A 15,943-nucleotide genomic window follows, 5' to 3' on the forward strand; every position below is an offset into this window, starting at 1 on the left:
CTATTAGACAAAATAACCAGAAACAAGATAACAATCAGCAAAAACAGAGTCTAACCGAAGAAAACCTACGTTATCTTTTACTTCGTCAATATGCTCAACCGCCGGGAGTGAATCCAGTTTTGGCACTGCAAGCACCGCAGGGATCAAATGATTTTCAACCACAAGTCATCTATCGACCATTACAAATAGGTGTCCAACAGAGTGGACAGGCTCAAAATTACAATCAACAACCAATTACATTACCTTCGCCACCTCCGGCATATAAAACGGAGAAAACAAGAAACGTCCAGCCGACTCGTCCCATAGCCCACGTCACTTATTTAAACTCTGACGATGCTCNCAAATGATGAAGCTAATTCATGTATTATTAATATTTAATGTGTGAAGAAAGAACTATTGTGTTTTTTTTTTTTATTTCAACTGCTACAATTCAATAATACTGGATTCCTTTAAATTTTATATTTAAAAACATTTTTCTGAGAAGGGGTGGCCTTCACCTGAGGTGTCCAAGGAACTGAAAAGGTTAAGAACTTCCACTCCAAGTGATATCCTCGATAAAATCTTATATATGATCTATAGACATTTCACTATATTTTCCCAATATACATTTTAAATATAAAGATAAATAATCAAAACATTTTCTAGTTATAAACATATTTAAAATATTTTAACAATAATAAAACTGTAGAAACTTACCAATTAATAAAGTTTTAGCAACAATAGCGGCAAGTCGGCCTAGCAAATGGCCGCGACCGTCGATAATAATCGGCTAAACAACAGAAATAACAAATTATAAGGAATTATACACAAAAGAATAACTCGTCATATTCATTCAAAACAGCATTTTAGGCTTAGCTACAGAGTCCACGTTGTCGTTAGGCTTAAGTAAATAAATCTACTTCAATTTTTACTAATCTCGTACAATTAACGTTTAAACGGTTTGACGCGAAGATAGCTTACGTATTAAATTTTATTTTAATATATATAATTCGTTAATTATCTACAATAATAACGTATTTTACCTTACGAGTAAAGCCAGTCATAACCCTAACGTGTAAGAAAGACAAGACGAAAACGGGGGTTCCAACAAGATAACGCACGGAACTTCCCTCTGGTGGAACCTTTCTGAAAGAAATTAAATTTAATTATACCATAAACTTCTTTAAATTATATTTCCTTTTTAGTAGTATAAATGTTATTTTTATAATAATAATAATAATAATTTGTAACATTTGAATTTTATTCGTTATTAATTTGTTTTACATTATTAAATTTTATTCCTCTCCGCCCAGTAAACAATAGGGCGGCCTTTTTAACCGTACCCACCGCTCTAAGAACCCGTAATTGAAACAAAGCGGGCGAAAACCCCGCTTTGTTTCAATTACCAAGAATATTTTGTGGACGCTCTGTTCCGGATATGTCCACCTCTCCGATTATACCCCGACCCATAATGGGTTCATGAATCCGGGAATGAATCCGCTATGGCCGGATTTAATCCCGGATCCATAGAGTGGTAGACCGATGCCTTAACGCCTCGACTATCCAGCCAATGTTAATTTTATATTTTTATTTATGTTCACATTTTTATTAATTACTGTCGAAGTGGAGATAAATCCTGGAAGATAAAACCCAGCCAACAAAAGTCAAAATAAGTAATATATTAAAATGTTTTTCAATGGAACGAAAGTTATGTTAATAACATCTTTTTTGACAAATGAAGGGCCTTATAATCAAGCCCACTATGAATTCAAGCAGGCCCACAATTGGGGTGGATGAGACAAACACCCGAAAATTCCTAGAATTTTTCGACTTGTTCGGATTCGTTCTCGGTTATCCAAGAGCGGCAGGCTAACACCTTAACCTCTCGGCTGTTTCGCCTTTTTATTATGATAATCAAAGAAAAGAAATTAATATTTTAATGTATTTAAAAAAATTTTAAAAAAATACGCTTTTATTGGTCACGTTTGTCGTGATTAGGGGTGGATTTTTTTAAATTCTTTCTGGCCTGTTTGGGAACTAAGAGGGCCGCTTTTAAGCAAGTCTGCCCAAGCCAAGATTCGGCCAAGGGTAATGAGGATTTGGTAGTGAGCAAGGGCCCNATTTGTAAAATCTAAGTGACTCGTACGACATGGAATTCATATAAAACGGAATTATCAACAGTGTTATGGGGGGGGTCGACTTGTAAGTGGTAGTAGCAACTCTAGAAAATATAGAAAATGGCTGAAAATTTCCATTTATTAATAATATTCCCCTCCTACTTTCTCTACGAATAGTTTAACTTAAATAAGCATATAAACCCATTTCTTTTTTTTATTTTTGGTAACAACACCGATCGTGATTCGTGTGAACCAAATGTATAAGTGAGGTTAGTGTCCTTCGTAGTGTAGAAAATTGTGTGTTTTAACTATTAGGTCATAGAAAACAACTAAATATCCGGAACACTTTAGGTTAATGTCATCCAACTGTTATTTATTCCAAGCAATTGACACGATACTTTCCATAAATATACATCGATACTCGTACCATAAACTTCACGAAAGGATATTTAAAGGTTCATTTTCACCAATCGATTCTTCGTGCAGCATTTCACGCATCGCTAAACGGAGAGAGAGAGAGAGAGAGGGGGATGTTCACCTTTATCAAAACTCTTGTCAATACCCGATCATCCGTGAATTTTTAATACGTTAATAACACAACCTAAAAATGTGCGAATGTAATTTATAATTTTTCCTCGTATTACGTATATTTTTAAAACGATTTTTAATATTCTAAGGTGTTCCTTGCAGTCAAAAATACGGAAGTTGTCGGCCACAAATTTATATTTTTAACGTTAATTCTAACTTGTTTATTTTGTAATAAGTAAAGTGTTATTTAAAACTTTAGAAACAAAACAAATATAGGTCGATAATGCCGCTTTCGTGAATAAATATAGATGTTAAAAATTCAACTAGTATTTCCCCTTCTATTAATGGAATTAAAAAAAAAAAGAAGGGAGGGAAAAATCAAAAACCCCTTTGAGAAATCCCAAAAAAAACGTGATAAATTCCTATTTGGAGAACGTGAAAGCCTCAGGATTTCCTTGTCTTTTATTCATTGTTTCATTCCTTTCTGTATATTTTTAGTATTTTACAATTATTAAATAGCACCAACTGTACTTTTTTTTTATTTCACATAAGAAAATTATATATATATATATATTCTCTTTTGAATATTAAAATAGAATTATTAATAGTAGTAGTGTCTGTATGAGTTATTTTTAGGAATAAAAACGTGATAAATAAGATTTAACCTAATAAAAGTTGGAATTTTCAGGACTGATAATTTGAAACAATTAAATTGATTAAAGTATATTAACCTACTTGTTCTTAATCTATCCTTAGAAGTACTTTTTAAAAGCTTTAATGTGTGTCTGTTTCTTTGTTAAATCTTTACTTACCGGATTTAAAAAGAAGTAATTGTCTACAGGACTTTATTTATTTATGTGCAGTGGAGGGAGGGACATTATAAAAATTTTAAAACAAATTCTCATAAATTCTATAAAGTAATTAAATTTGCTTTAAAAAAAAATATATTAAAGGGACAAGAACATTAGCTCAGAATGTCCAACAACAACAACAGCAACAGCAACAACAGCAGCAACAACAGGTAATGTAGTATTATTAAGTATTACTATTATTAATATATTAAACAAGTATGAGCTGCTTACATTAATTATCATTTAAAATCCTGAACAGAGACTCTACTTAAATCAGTATCCACTTTATGATTATTATAATCAAGGATCTACACAATCCACTCAAGACAGTCCCCATTTAGTTTATCATTTCATTAAACCACAGCAAGATTCCTTAACAACTACTATTAGACAAAATAACCAGAAACAAGATAACAATCAGCAAAAACAGAGTCTAACCGAAGAAAACCTACGTTATCTTTTACTTCGTCAATATGCTCAACCGCCGGGAGTGAATCCAGTTTTGGCACTGCAAGCACCGCAGGGATCAAATGATTTTCAACCACAAGTCATCTATCGACCATTACAAATAGGTGTCCAACAGAGTGGACAGGCTCAAAATTACAATCAACAACCAATTACATTACCTTCGCCACCTCCGGCATATAAAACGGAGAAAACAAGAAACGTCCAGCCGACTCGTCCCATAGCCCACGTCACTTATTTAAACTCTGACGATGCTCAGTCTGCCGATCCGCCCGTACGTAGACGACCGGTTACCCGAATTGTCATAAAACGTCCTCAGACACCCACTCCAAAACCATATAATTCAGATTCCGGTAACTTAAAACAATCAGATTACACTAATATTGCATTCACTCAACCATACCAAGGATATCAAAAAGCACCCGAAAATCCCAAAGCTTCTCCGTCGGGAGTTAATTATCCAACACAATACTTCCCACCTCCACCGTCTAATAGAGGATCCAGTAAATATCTAACGTCGAGATCCCGGTTGGAAAGTCCACCACCTTCCTATCAACAGCAAAGTCAAAGTTACCCCGCTCAGTCACCACAAAATTACAACAAAGAATCTTCTAGTAACGAAAATGAAAGAGACGCAGAAGAGGAGGAACAAAACGACGGATATAACGATGTCAGCGGAATTCCGGGAGATCCGGGAAAAGATTATCCCGTAATGGCAAGCATACCGGTTACAACATTCTCTTGTGCTAATAAATTACCCGGATACTATGCAGATAAGGAACAAAGATGTCAGGTTAGTTTTCATTGAAATAAAATATTAAATATATACAATTTATTGTAAAAAAAAATAATAATAATAACCAATATCTTTTCTGTATTTTTTTAAATTAAATTTGAATTTCTTTAGGTGTATTATTTCTGTGATACTCAAGGTCATATGAGAAGTTTCCTGTGTCCAAATGGAACTGTTTTCAATCAACTGTCTTTTGTTTGTGAATGGTGGTATAATGTAGACTGTGGTAGCTCAGAAAAATATTTCTCAAGAAATAGTGAGTTATATAAAGTACCAAAGAAAAATGCCACCCAAGAAAAACCAATTTACTTTTTCATTCCTAAAACTCAGCTAGATGCTGCAAATCTTAAAAATTACCAAGCACAGTTAGCTTCTGGTGGTTATTCTCAATCGCCTAATTCGTATCAAGTTCCCGGTAGAAATTATCAACCACAACCGTCATCTTATAAACCGCAACAACCGTCCAACACTTACCAGTCGCCCGCAGATTACAAGACAGCGGTCGCACCTGCGCCTCCGACTTACAGGTCCGCAGTAACCGCACCGGTTCAGAATCTGAGAGATCCAGAAAGGCAAAATATAAGGACCTACGGATTGCCCCGAGAAATAAACCAAAATTACAACAGATATAATGGATAATATTTACAAAAAAAATTATTTTAAGTAAGTAATTATTCATAATTAAAGATATACAGAATGACTCAAAAGTTGGTTAATTGCATTATTTAAAGAACAATCCCCCAAATTCATGATTATACTTCCGATGAAGCGATCGAATCACAAACCAGCTTCGATCATTCTTAAAATATACCTCATTTAACCAAATTTTGGGCCATTCTGTGTTTATTTATACAGATATGTGTTAATACTAACAAAATCTTTTCTAGACAGGTACCCAAATCACATCACCACAACTATACCATTTTGCAAAATGAGATAATCATGCAAGTAATTTGGGCCAAATTAACCATCGTCACTTCTCTCATTTATATAAAAGGTATAGTACGTTCCAACGAGGCATCAAAAATTGCAAATAATTACCATTTTTAAATATACAACTAATTACTTTTTTGAGTTTTTATAAGCACGCGGCATAAAGTGCATTTGTTTACGGTATATAAATCGTCAGATATGTATCAAAAAACAGACTATCGCATAAGTAGAGTAGTCTGTAATTTGTAAATAAATATTTTTCTTATTTAATGGTTTTAGTAGAAAAATTTCTCTAAATTTCTTTCAATAAATAAGGCATTATATTGATATTAAATCTGATGATATCACTTAAGATTCAGAGCATAAAATTTTATAGGTCATCTTATATGCTGAAAATAATTTTCAAATTGATAAATTTTATAGATTTTCATCAAAGAAACAATTTATATAAATGGATATTTTTACTAAATAACACTTTATTACTTGATAAAATTTAAATTTATTATGAATGTAAGAATTAGAAATGCTTGTTATTTAATTCAATCAAAGTTTTACACCATTGACACACTTTTAAAAACATGTATACATATAAAATTTATTTCTATTTACAATTTTATCGCTTATAAAATCTTAAAAATTTATAAAAAGTTTTAAAATATAAAATATTAAAATCCCCAAGTTAATCTCATCATATGATCCGTTTTTCTTTGTGTGGGTTTAATAAATCCTAACATCCGTAATTCAGTTACACAATTCATAAATCTTGCACTATATACCATTAAGGAATAAAGCACTATAAAATTATTTTAAATGATTAGAATATAATTAATTAATGTTTATTTTAATTTAATACTAAATTTGTGAATTGATGGAAAGTTAATTATGATATTATATATAAAGTCGGCTCCATGCATTCTGTCTCTGCTGATTGTTGAATAATTGTCTATTTGCTACTCTTTGATTTGGCATGATATACAGACGAGGAGTCGGATACGGCAAATACCAAATATTAGTCGCGAGTAAATCATCCACACTACTCGGTATTGGCTGAATGTTTGCTTGGCGTTCGGTAAATACCAAACGTATGGAGCCAGATCAAAGGATTATCGAACATTATTAAATTAGCATATAATAATACACGATACGTGGATCCATATCAAATGAAAACATGATTCGGTCTACGAATCCATTCTAAACAGTAGAATATGCCTTAAATTAAAATTGAATTTAACAGAATGAAGAAACACAAAGAAGTGTTAAGTTTGATTCTCATTCAGAGCAAATTTTATCCCGTTTGCTCTCAAATAATTTCTCTTACATCCATCTCGGACTACAAAATCCAAAAATATATTGATACAATAAAATTAATTCTTTGTATTATTGTTTATAAAGAGAATCTATCCATTAACGAAGTCAACATAGCATAAATAATGCTGGCTAATTTTCTTAACAACAATAACTGGTAAATTATTCAAATAATTTGATTAAGAAAGGAAAACTGCACTAAAAACACACAAAACAATTTAACATTGTAATGGCAGATTCTGATTACAGTGCAGATATTTCTGTTTTTAAACTCTTTCCACTGTGTGGGCAATAAGAAGGCATTTTTTTATACCCATAACAAATTCATTGAGACTGACTGGCATGGAATAGAACCCAATAAATTCAGGTTAAACTATCCTATAAAATTTAGAAGGTCCAACCACTCAAACTAGGATTCCTCAGAGTATAAGACTGACACTTTTACCGTTTCGGTTCATCTGGTAATTAACTGTAGTGCAGTAATTTGCTTTCTTTCTAGATTGTAATTATGTTTAATTCTTTCTGATCTTTAAAAGATAATTAAAAAAATAAATTACAAAAGGATACAATAAAACAGAATCCTCCTTCTTTCCATTTTTAGCTTTTTTCTGTTTTTTCTTTTGTAATATCATACAAAATGACTAAGAATATAACCAAATTATAGCATTAATGTCAACTGTGTTTAGGATAATTATTATTTTCTTAAAAATTTAATACCTGAAACCAGTCGTAAAGATTAATCAATCGACCACATTCTAAGTGGAGTTTATATGCAATACATATATCTGGTAACGATGATGGTATCTCATCCAAATCTTTTAACTTGCAACAAGAACACTAAGTGATAAATTAATTAGCTTTGAAATTATAAGCTGATTATTATTACTATTATAATTATATATAACGTTTACCTGAAGATAATTATGTGGATCTCGTAAAGCACTTTGTAGTGAAGCTCTCGGCGAAGGCAACATATGCCTCTCCACAGCTGCGACATCATCAAAATAAAACACTTCGTGAAGTGGTAGATTAGAAGGGCTCGTAAGCTTGCTACATTTAATAATTTTAAGTTATATACGATATTACATATCTATTTAATTCAGTTATCAAGAACACTTACCCAAAAACACTTTTCAAATAACTAATTAAATCATTACACCATACTTCTTGAGGTGTCTCCTTCTTATGTTCAACCAGATCTTTAAGTTTCTTTTTGAACAAAATAATTTAATTAATTATAATTAACTCTATAATTTGATTAAGTAACCATCATCTTACCTCTTTCAATTGTGATCTACTGGTCATTTTACCCCAATTTAACATAATTGATTTTGCTTTTTCCTCAACATTAATAGGCACTGAAAAGATTTTAAAATATTATGTTTCCGTCACGACTGCTTTCGATAACTATCATTAATTAACTATGATGATTACTTACAGTTCTCGGGCAATTTTTTCAATTTTTCAAGATAATCCTTAATATCTGTTCCAATCCTTACCAATGATTCTACCTTTCGTCCATTGTACTGTTCATTCAGAATACATATAAAATTTTCCAAATTTCTAACCATGTCTTCCGTCGACATCATGCTAAATAACATTTTTTTCCATTAAAAATAAAAACAAAACAAAATATATTTTATTAAAAATACAAACCCAAATAATTTAAAAGATTTTTCAAATTCTTCGGTAGTTGATACATCTCTTTCGAGAATTAATTGATAAAGTTCTCGAATCTATCGATTAAAAACGTAATTAAAACTTTTGGATAATTTAAAAATATAATAACTCTGATAATTATAAAAATAATTCTTACTTGTTTACCGAAAGGTTGTCCTGGTATATCTTTCACTAACCCGTGCAAACATGGCATTAAACAATCGATCTCGGATGCATTTGTATGGATGTTTTGTAAAGAATCTATAATAATTTTCTATGGAAGAATAAAGAAAATATTTTATAACAGTTTTAACAATAATTTATTAAATTATAGAATTTTCGAACCTGAATATTTTGTTTTATTGGAGTTCTCCTGTTGTTTGGTTTCGAACCACCTAGATGACTGCAAGCAAAATAACTGCTATTAATTTTATGAAATTGTATAGTGGTTTATGTATAAACTGACGGAATAAGGTGATGCGACATGAATGATATGCCAAAGAGATGACTCTCAGGAGGAGTTTCTAATGGGAAATTGCCCCATTTAGGTGTTATACACATGAATAAAATCCAGAAAACTCCAAGTGGCCCATTGGAGAGGCACAAAACCAAGACCAACTAATAGTGTTCAGTGGTTTTATCCAGTCGTCCACAAGTAAATTCCTTGGAGTAGACAAGCTGGTAAAGGTGTTAGCCTGTCACTTTGTGTACCCAGGCCCGAGCCTAGGTTAGAACTTCAAATTTTGTCTCAGATAAATCAAGACATGCCTCATTGTGGCTTGGCCAAATCAGTGATGGATGTAATAAAAGACACTCCCTATTATAGCCATAAGACAGAATAAAAGAAATTCTAATAAAATTAAATTACAGATAACAAAGCTTACCTTTTGATAGAATGTAATGCTGTGATGTCATCTAGCTCTGTTTTTGACAATTTTCTCACATTATCAGCTATTGTATTTTCATTACAGCAGAGTATAGAAGCATTATTTTCAAAGAAATGTTCAAAGAGACAAAACTGGAAAATAAATTAAGCTTATAAAATTTAATTATAGAGAGATCTTACTAAATGAAGATTTTAAAAAATAAACCTTTAGAAGACGCTTCAGATTCGTAACAGAAAAATCATAGAAGAGGACATAATCGACTACTAATCTAAATACATTCGGTCCCATTTTGAACGGCAAAGAGGGGTTCATGATAATCTGAAAAGAAAAATTTTAAATCTGCACAAAAATTATCATAATTTCTTTATTTTCTTATAAGTATTAAAATTATACAAAATATAGGATGTTCCAAAAAGAATGCTACTATTTTAAATTATTGTAATTATGTTAATTATTATCTAAGAACATCATAATGTGCACGAAAACATTGAAAAACCATCGAAGTTTTACATTTGCCCATAATGATTTCTTGATGCATGCATCTAAGTTGCATGGCACACTCCAAGCTATACTCAGATTCTTCCTATGCTTGCCACGGCATATCTGTCATCATTTCTCCCCACAGATTACTCATGTTGTATGACGACAAGTGATTCTGACTTTGCAAACTGCGGAATGCAAAATTCCTTCTCTGTTGAAGAGTCGCCACTTTTCTTTATGGCACTTTCAAGAGACAGTAGACGAGACATTCAAATACAGACAGGATATGAAACTTGGACAGTTACTCTAACGAATGGTTTACATAACACACTTCTCAAATAATAATTAACATAATTATACAGTAATTTAAAATGGCAGTATTCATTTCAGAAGAACCCATATACCTGTAGAACTTGTGACAGGTAATCGACAGGTGAGAGCGAATAAAACGATTCTATTGCTAAACAAGAGGAGGCTTTCTGAGTTAAAGAAGTGTGAACCGTAGTCATGGCAGTTGCAACTCCAAAAATTAAAACCAGGGGAATTTTGTCGATGTAAGAACTAAAAAATATTATTTTTTAAATAATTAAAACAGTAATTTTGAATAAATATAATAATAATTCGTACTTGCAAACGAGGATAAAATTTTCTAAGATATCGGGATTAAAAGTTTCAAATTTGTCTAAGACAATTACAAGTGGCGGATTAACCATAGACTCTTCCAATTTTTTCTTTTTTCTTGGTGATTTACATTTCTGTAAATAATTGTAATTAAAAATTTGTATATAAATTCAATTAGAATTAATTAATAAAGTATTAATCCACTATCTAGAATTGCACACGACAGCAGGAAATAAATGAAACAACAAAAATTCTCTGTTATTCCCATAACGAAACTTATGTATCATTCCTCATATATTTTAAGCTCATTTAACTATTAAAAATTCACAGTTTACTTAATTTAAATAGTAAATAATTAGAAAATTTTATAAACATACCTTTGGCAACTGTTTTAATTGAATTTTTGACATATACCATGATTCTAATAAAGAAAATGTGTAATTATACTTTGTCAATTGAGAACCCTCGTCCCATTCACTCTAAACGAATAGAAAATCAGATAATAATACTTGTTAGGGAAGTTTCTTGAATGAAAAATCCAATTTAAACTACTTCTCTTAGAATAAAAACTTTTCCGAAGCAGTGGCCAGGTTGTGCCAAAAATATCAATTCCCTTCCAATCGCCAAAGTCAAATGTTGTCGGCCTTTCACTTTGGTGATAAGACAGGTTTATACTTTGAAAAGAAGATGATCCAAGAACACCGAGCGCTGCTGCTCGTTTGAACAGCCAGATGGCCAAGACATTTATGTTGGCCTACCGCTCTGGCAGACTTAGGATCAAATCAAGACTTAGAATATTTCATGGTCTATCCCAGATAAGTCAGGCTTACTACCTAGCTGCAGCATATATCCCAAAGGTAATTGAGTTTTCTAAAAGTTTTCATTCCAAAAGAGTTTGAATTAAATTTACAAAATCTATATTCTTAAATACTTAGAAATACACTTACATCTTTAACAAAACCAGTTACAGTTTTCTGGACCATACTTGCAATGTTCGAGCAGTCCCTAGAGTTTAAAATTACCACGTGAGTTGTTAACGATTCCAGTTTCCTCGACAGCAGATTAAAAAATTGGAAGTGATCAGGGGTGTTGACACCTAATTAAAATAAACCCGTAGGTAAAATTTCATACATTTATAAAAACATCATTTCATTAGTCTTACCTAAAACTATGGCACAGGTCGGAATCTCCAAAAGTTTTCTCAAAGTCGTCCCTCTTTCGACAAATTTCACAATGTCTTTAATAATACTCTTATGAGCAGTTTCTTGAATGCTCTAAAATAGAATATTTTAATTTAAACATACCTCATCACGAAAACAGCAACTTATAAATAATGTTACCTCTATTTCCGACTCTACCCTTGCCCACATTGTCTTGTACAACTCACGTCTCTTGCTCCAGTTTTCTTCTTTTGCTACTGTTTAAATGCAAAATTCAATTACATTTGCCTAAGAAATTCAAACTAATTACTCTCTATGACCTCTTGCAAGAGATAAACTGAACCGAACTTCTTAACACAATTCCCACAACTGCACAGATTTTTGTAATTAACATTAATTAACTTTCTATTTAAAGATACTTAGAGTAAATTTAAGATGATGATAGTGATTCTTGCATTTAACCAAGCGTAACTCAATTTTATGATCATTTTATTATTACTGTACTCTACTATAAAAACTTTGCTGTTCTAAATAATTATTCTTAAAGTGTTCAATATAATTTATTAACTTTTAATTTTACCGATACGTCACAAGCTGTTTTCTTTTTTTGCCTCTTTTTTGTTCTGCAAGCACCAACGGAGCCTTTTTTCCACACCTGCTGCCAGATCCACAATAGGGGCAGCCAGATTGCAAGGGATAGGCCCCAACATATCTCGAAGAGTTGCTCTTCCAGATTTGAGTAGTAGGTCTACACCTTAACTGTCTCGTCTGGCCAGCCATCATCAAGTAAAATTGACTTTTTGCAGTTACTACGTACAGTCAAGTCCACTTAAGAGAGCACCCTTGGGATCGGTCCCTTATGCAAAGTAACAAGATCATCTGGGAGGTTGTTTATGGTATGCAAATGTCTCTCTCCATCTCTTCATATCTTAGGAGCAAACAGTATAAACCCAATACAATATTGTAAGAATAAAATTATTTTCTATCAAATTTTATAATAATTCAAAAATACGAAAGTGAAATACGTGTGCATTACTATTCAAGCAATAAACAACCTAAACAAGTTTATTTTAAAAAGTCTGTAATTTTTTTTGATACAATTATGGTAGATGCATGCAGGCAGCAAAATTAAGACGACAACGAATGCCTACGACAGATTCAACCAATCACCCATTCTATTACTTGAAAGAGGCAATCGGTGGCACCAGTTGTTGAAATTTGACATCTTAAATTTTTTGGCTCGTATATGATTTTACTTGCATCTTTCTTTCCAATCATCTCCTCGATCTTGATACTGTAGCATAGAGATCCCTCCTGTCACCGCATGCCTCGGTGGCAACATACCGTAAGATTAAAGATAAATCTCTCTTAGAATAGTGCACGCCTGTGCTGACCGTTTCTCTACGAAAGCTGTCGACCCGGTACTCATTTAAACAAATTGCTCTACTGTTCGGTACTGTTAACGGGTGTTCCGCTATACGTAACAAAAACACCGAAGCATACTCTCTTAAGCAAACCGCTCTCTCGTTTGACGGTCCAAAGACTCGACCGTGTCATAAGAACCATAGAGAGCCACATAAAATATCATTCCTAAACCCACGATACATTTTGGATTTGCTTGTATAAGGATAGCCTAGAATCATTGTAGGATGTCAATGGTTTATTAGAAGAGATAAAATGCTTTCTTAATTGCTTATAAGTTTTATGCATTTATAACTTAAAGTTTACAGCAGGTCATTTAATACGAAGTTTCAATGGCCTTCAAGTGTCACTTTCTCTTGTATCGAGATTGACGATTGGTAAACGTAACTTCTTTTCTTATTGGTTAATTAAACGAACGAACTTGTAATCTCGAACCGGTGTAGAAATTTATAATAATGTATTAAATCTTAAAACCTACCTCGTGTTTGCGTATTTTGATTTCTGTACACGAAACAACCCTGAAAAAGAGCAATTAATGTCACGAAATTTGATATAAATTCCGTTAAATTTACATTTTGCTTACTTTTGAAAGAGAAATAGTATCGTCGCCAGGCATTGTTACTGCTACTTTGTAAACACGCGCCAAGTATTTAAAGCGATCGCAGCGCCAAAATCGGAGAAATTTGGAAATAACGTGCAGTTCAAGAAAGCCGATGAACAAGATGGCTAGGCGTGTGTATATATACCAGGCCTGGTGTATACTAGAATGCTTTAGAAAATTATTAGAGGAGAGCAGTCTCGCCAGATTTTATAAAACTTTAATAATAGTTTAATAATGATCTCAAATTACCAGTTGATAGAGATATGAAGCTTATTAAGCTGCAATGGAGCCAAGTAATCGCGATCACATTAAGACTTATTTGTGGAATGCATTTCGGTCTAAACTGAACCCTACTCGGCTATAATTATATACAGATATGTACTTGCAATATGCTGACATAATAGTTATAAGTTACAGTTTACACTTATAACTATATTGCAGCTTACAACTATATTCAATAGTGTTTCAGAATGGCGCATCGAACAGGAAAATACTAACATAAAGCTCCAAAAAAAAAAAAAGATCTTTTGCCAATCTTAAAAATAAAGACCAGTTGATTCTAGACCGAAGAATAATGATACTAGGATATCGCGCGACTTTGTCGTATCGCGATAAATTGAGGCGGAACCGGGAAAGAAACGATCCCTGCAATTGTAAGGCACAGAAGTTAATGGAAAATGGCAGTTTTATCAAAATCGGCTCATTAAATTTTGAGAACGAACTGATAGAAACGTACTAGCGACCGCGAAACATCGCAAGACAAAGGGTGCGACTATGCAGACGCGAATTTAGAGCGAGCGAGAGGTTGCGAGCGATTTAGTTTTCGCAAAGGAAAACCATGCACAAACGAGAAGCGAGAAATAACGGTAGCGAGAGCGAATTTCTGGTTCTCGCACATATCTGACAGGTTTTGATATTTATCGCGTCTCGCCTCTTCTCGCTCTCTCGCGTCTGCATAGTCGCACCCAAAGTTGCGCGACCTCACGAAACCACCTTATATCTCGAAAACGAAGCCATGGACCCCCATTTTTTTTACATTTTTAGATTCCTCGTCTCAATTAATAGAAAATGTCAAAGTTTAATCAAAATCGATCGAACAGATTTTGAGAACGTCTTTAATTTCATAAATTTTTATCGCTTTTGGAAAGGCAACTCCATATTCCTCTCGCAGGCCTCGTGTAGATAAAAGCGCCAATCTGTTATTGCATCGTAACGCAAAAAATTACGTTAAAAAAACACAACTAAGATAATGCAAATTATAGAATCAAAGACATTTTAAAACGCATCAGACTAGTGGATCGGCATATAATCCTCCGCCTCTCACCTTAACGCATGAGATACTTCGCGCTAATGCACTCTATAATCGTAACAGAGCGCCTAATTAACGCGGTAATAATAGCAATTTACAATATAAATTGATTTAAAACTTCCGACCTGTTACGGTATTAAAATAGTAAACGAGTTTCATCGACGCTATTCGCACATCACTTGTTAAGTCCATCAAGTTAAGCCGCTCCAAACACAATATGAAAGTCTTGGTAGTGAGTATTTTACAGAAAAATTTACTTTTATGGTAACTTATCAGTAACACCGTTACTTTCAGTTACTGCTTTTGGTATCTTCAACGATAAGGGCCGAAGAGTCGAACGACGACGGAGCATCGCGTAATTTGTTCCACGAGCAGGTAAAGCATATATATATATAAACGTTACTTCACTTCCTGCGTAACTTCTCACGTTATAATTTTGTACAGGGATTGAACGGCCCGCATTCTTATCGTTACGGTTACGATACGGGAGACGGACCTAACCGTCAGACTAAGTATGAAGAGCGAGACGATAAGGGTATCGTTAGGGGGTCCTACACCTTCGTCGATCCTCACGGGAAAGTGCAGGTCGTAACCTACGAAGCCCACCCCAAATACGGTTTCCGGGCCAAAGGAAGTTTCGGCGTTTTCCCGCGTAAATCTTGATGTAATATTAATTAAAATTTCGGCTTCGATTCCAAAATGGTGCGCCGTTTTAAATTCCTATTCCACCAAATAAACATGACGGTTCTGGCTTATTTGAGATGTTAGTGTGTAAAATCACTTTGTTTGCTGTGTAAAAATGTGTCCGGAACTGCATTCTGGGTAAAATACTT

General features: G+C 33.2%; 3 protein-coding genes across 9 annotated transcripts; 2 read left to right on the top strand and 1 right to left on the bottom strand.

The window, feature by feature from the left end:
- The first annotated feature begins 2,703 nt into the window (after positions 1-2,703).
- LOC111621198 (probable basic-leucine zipper transcription factor Q) lies at positions 2,704-5,372 on the top strand. Its single transcript, XM_023363278.1, has 4 exons — positions 2,704-2,713; positions 3,578-3,645; positions 3,735-4,733; positions 4,848-5,372. Exons 1-4 carry the CDS (start codon positions 2,704-2,706, stop codon positions 5,370-5,372), a joined length of 1,602 nt encoding a protein of 533 aa, XP_023219046.1.
- An 805-nt stretch (positions 5,373-6,177) lies between these two features.
- LOC111621177 (origin recognition complex subunit 3-like) lies at positions 6,178-13,914 on the bottom strand. 7 transcript variants are annotated; one of them, XM_023363246.1, is made up of 20 exons: positions 13,784-13,914; positions 13,679-13,718; positions 11,959-12,032; positions 11,781-11,892; positions 11,566-11,714; positions 10,996-11,097; positions 10,625-10,752; positions 10,402-10,558; positions 9,722-9,835; positions 9,515-9,648; positions 8,976-9,033; positions 8,788-8,904; positions 8,628-8,707; positions 8,410-8,561; positions 8,250-8,329; positions 8,092-8,180; positions 7,883-8,021; positions 7,689-7,808; positions 7,539-7,612; positions 6,178-6,434 (listed from the first exon to the last, which is right to left on the bottom strand). In XM_023363246.1, exons 1-20 carry the CDS (start codon positions 13,814-13,816, stop codon positions 6,332-6,334), a joined length of 2,055 nt encoding a protein of 684 aa, XP_023219014.1. In that variant the 5' UTR covers positions 13,817-13,914; the 3' UTR covers positions 6,178-6,331. The 7 variants fall into 7 exon arrangements, with proteins under 7 accessions (XP_023219014.1, XP_023219013.1, XP_023219020.1 ...); XM_023363245.1 differs by having other exon boundaries at positions 11,959-12,035; positions 13,784-13,913; XM_023363252.1 differs by lacking the exons at positions 13,679-13,718; positions 13,784-13,914 and adding an exon at positions 12,359-13,659.
- Positions 13,915-15,152: 1,238 nt separating this feature from the next.
- Positions 15,153-15,864, top strand: LOC111621179 (larval cuticle protein 16/17-like). Its single transcript, XM_023363254.1, has 3 exons — positions 15,153-15,342; positions 15,405-15,485; positions 15,555-15,864. Exons 1-3 carry the CDS (start codon positions 15,328-15,330, stop codon positions 15,771-15,773), a joined length of 315 nt encoding a protein of 104 aa, XP_023219022.1. The 5' UTR covers positions 15,153-15,327; the 3' UTR covers positions 15,774-15,864.
- The last annotated feature ends 79 nt before the right edge of the window (positions 15,865-15,943 follow it).

The sequence above is a fragment of the Centruroides sculpturatus genome, unplaced genomic scaffold, assembly GCF_000671375.1.
Source record: "Centruroides sculpturatus isolate CEXI.00-Female unplaced genomic scaffold, Cexi_2.0 scaffold132, whole genome shotgun sequence".
Lineage (NCBI taxonomy): Eukaryota > Metazoa > Arthropoda > Arachnida > Scorpiones > Buthidae > Centruroides > Centruroides sculpturatus.

Excerpts from the sequence above, each read along its gene's own strand:
- LOC111621198 (XM_023363278.1), top strand. Across the intron at positions 3,646-3,734 it reads AACAACAGCAGCAACAACAG|AGACTCTACTTAAATCAGTA; the intron begins GTAATGTAGTAT and ends AATCCTGAACAG. Across the intron at positions 4,734-4,847 it reads ATAAGGAACAAAGATGTCAG|GTGTATTATTTCTGTGATAC; the intron begins GTTAGTTTTCAT and ends GAATTTCTTTAG.
- LOC111621177 (XM_023363245.1), bottom strand. The coding sequence starts at position 13,816 with ATGCCTGGCGACGATACTATTTCTCTTTCAAAA. Across the intron at positions 11,098-11,565 it reads TAACTGGTTTTGTTAAAGAT|AGTGAATGGGACGAGGGTTC; the intron begins GTAAGTGTATTT and ends CTATTCGTTTAG. Across the intron at positions 10,559-10,624 it reads AATTTTATCCTCGTTTGCAA|TTCTTACATCGACAAAATTC; the intron begins GTACGAATTATT and ends AATATTTTTTAG.
- LOC111621179 (XM_023363254.1), top strand. Across the intron at positions 15,486-15,554 it reads GTAATTTGTTCCACGAGCAG|GGATTGAACGGCCCGCATTC; the intron begins GTAAAGCATATA and ends AATTTTGTACAG.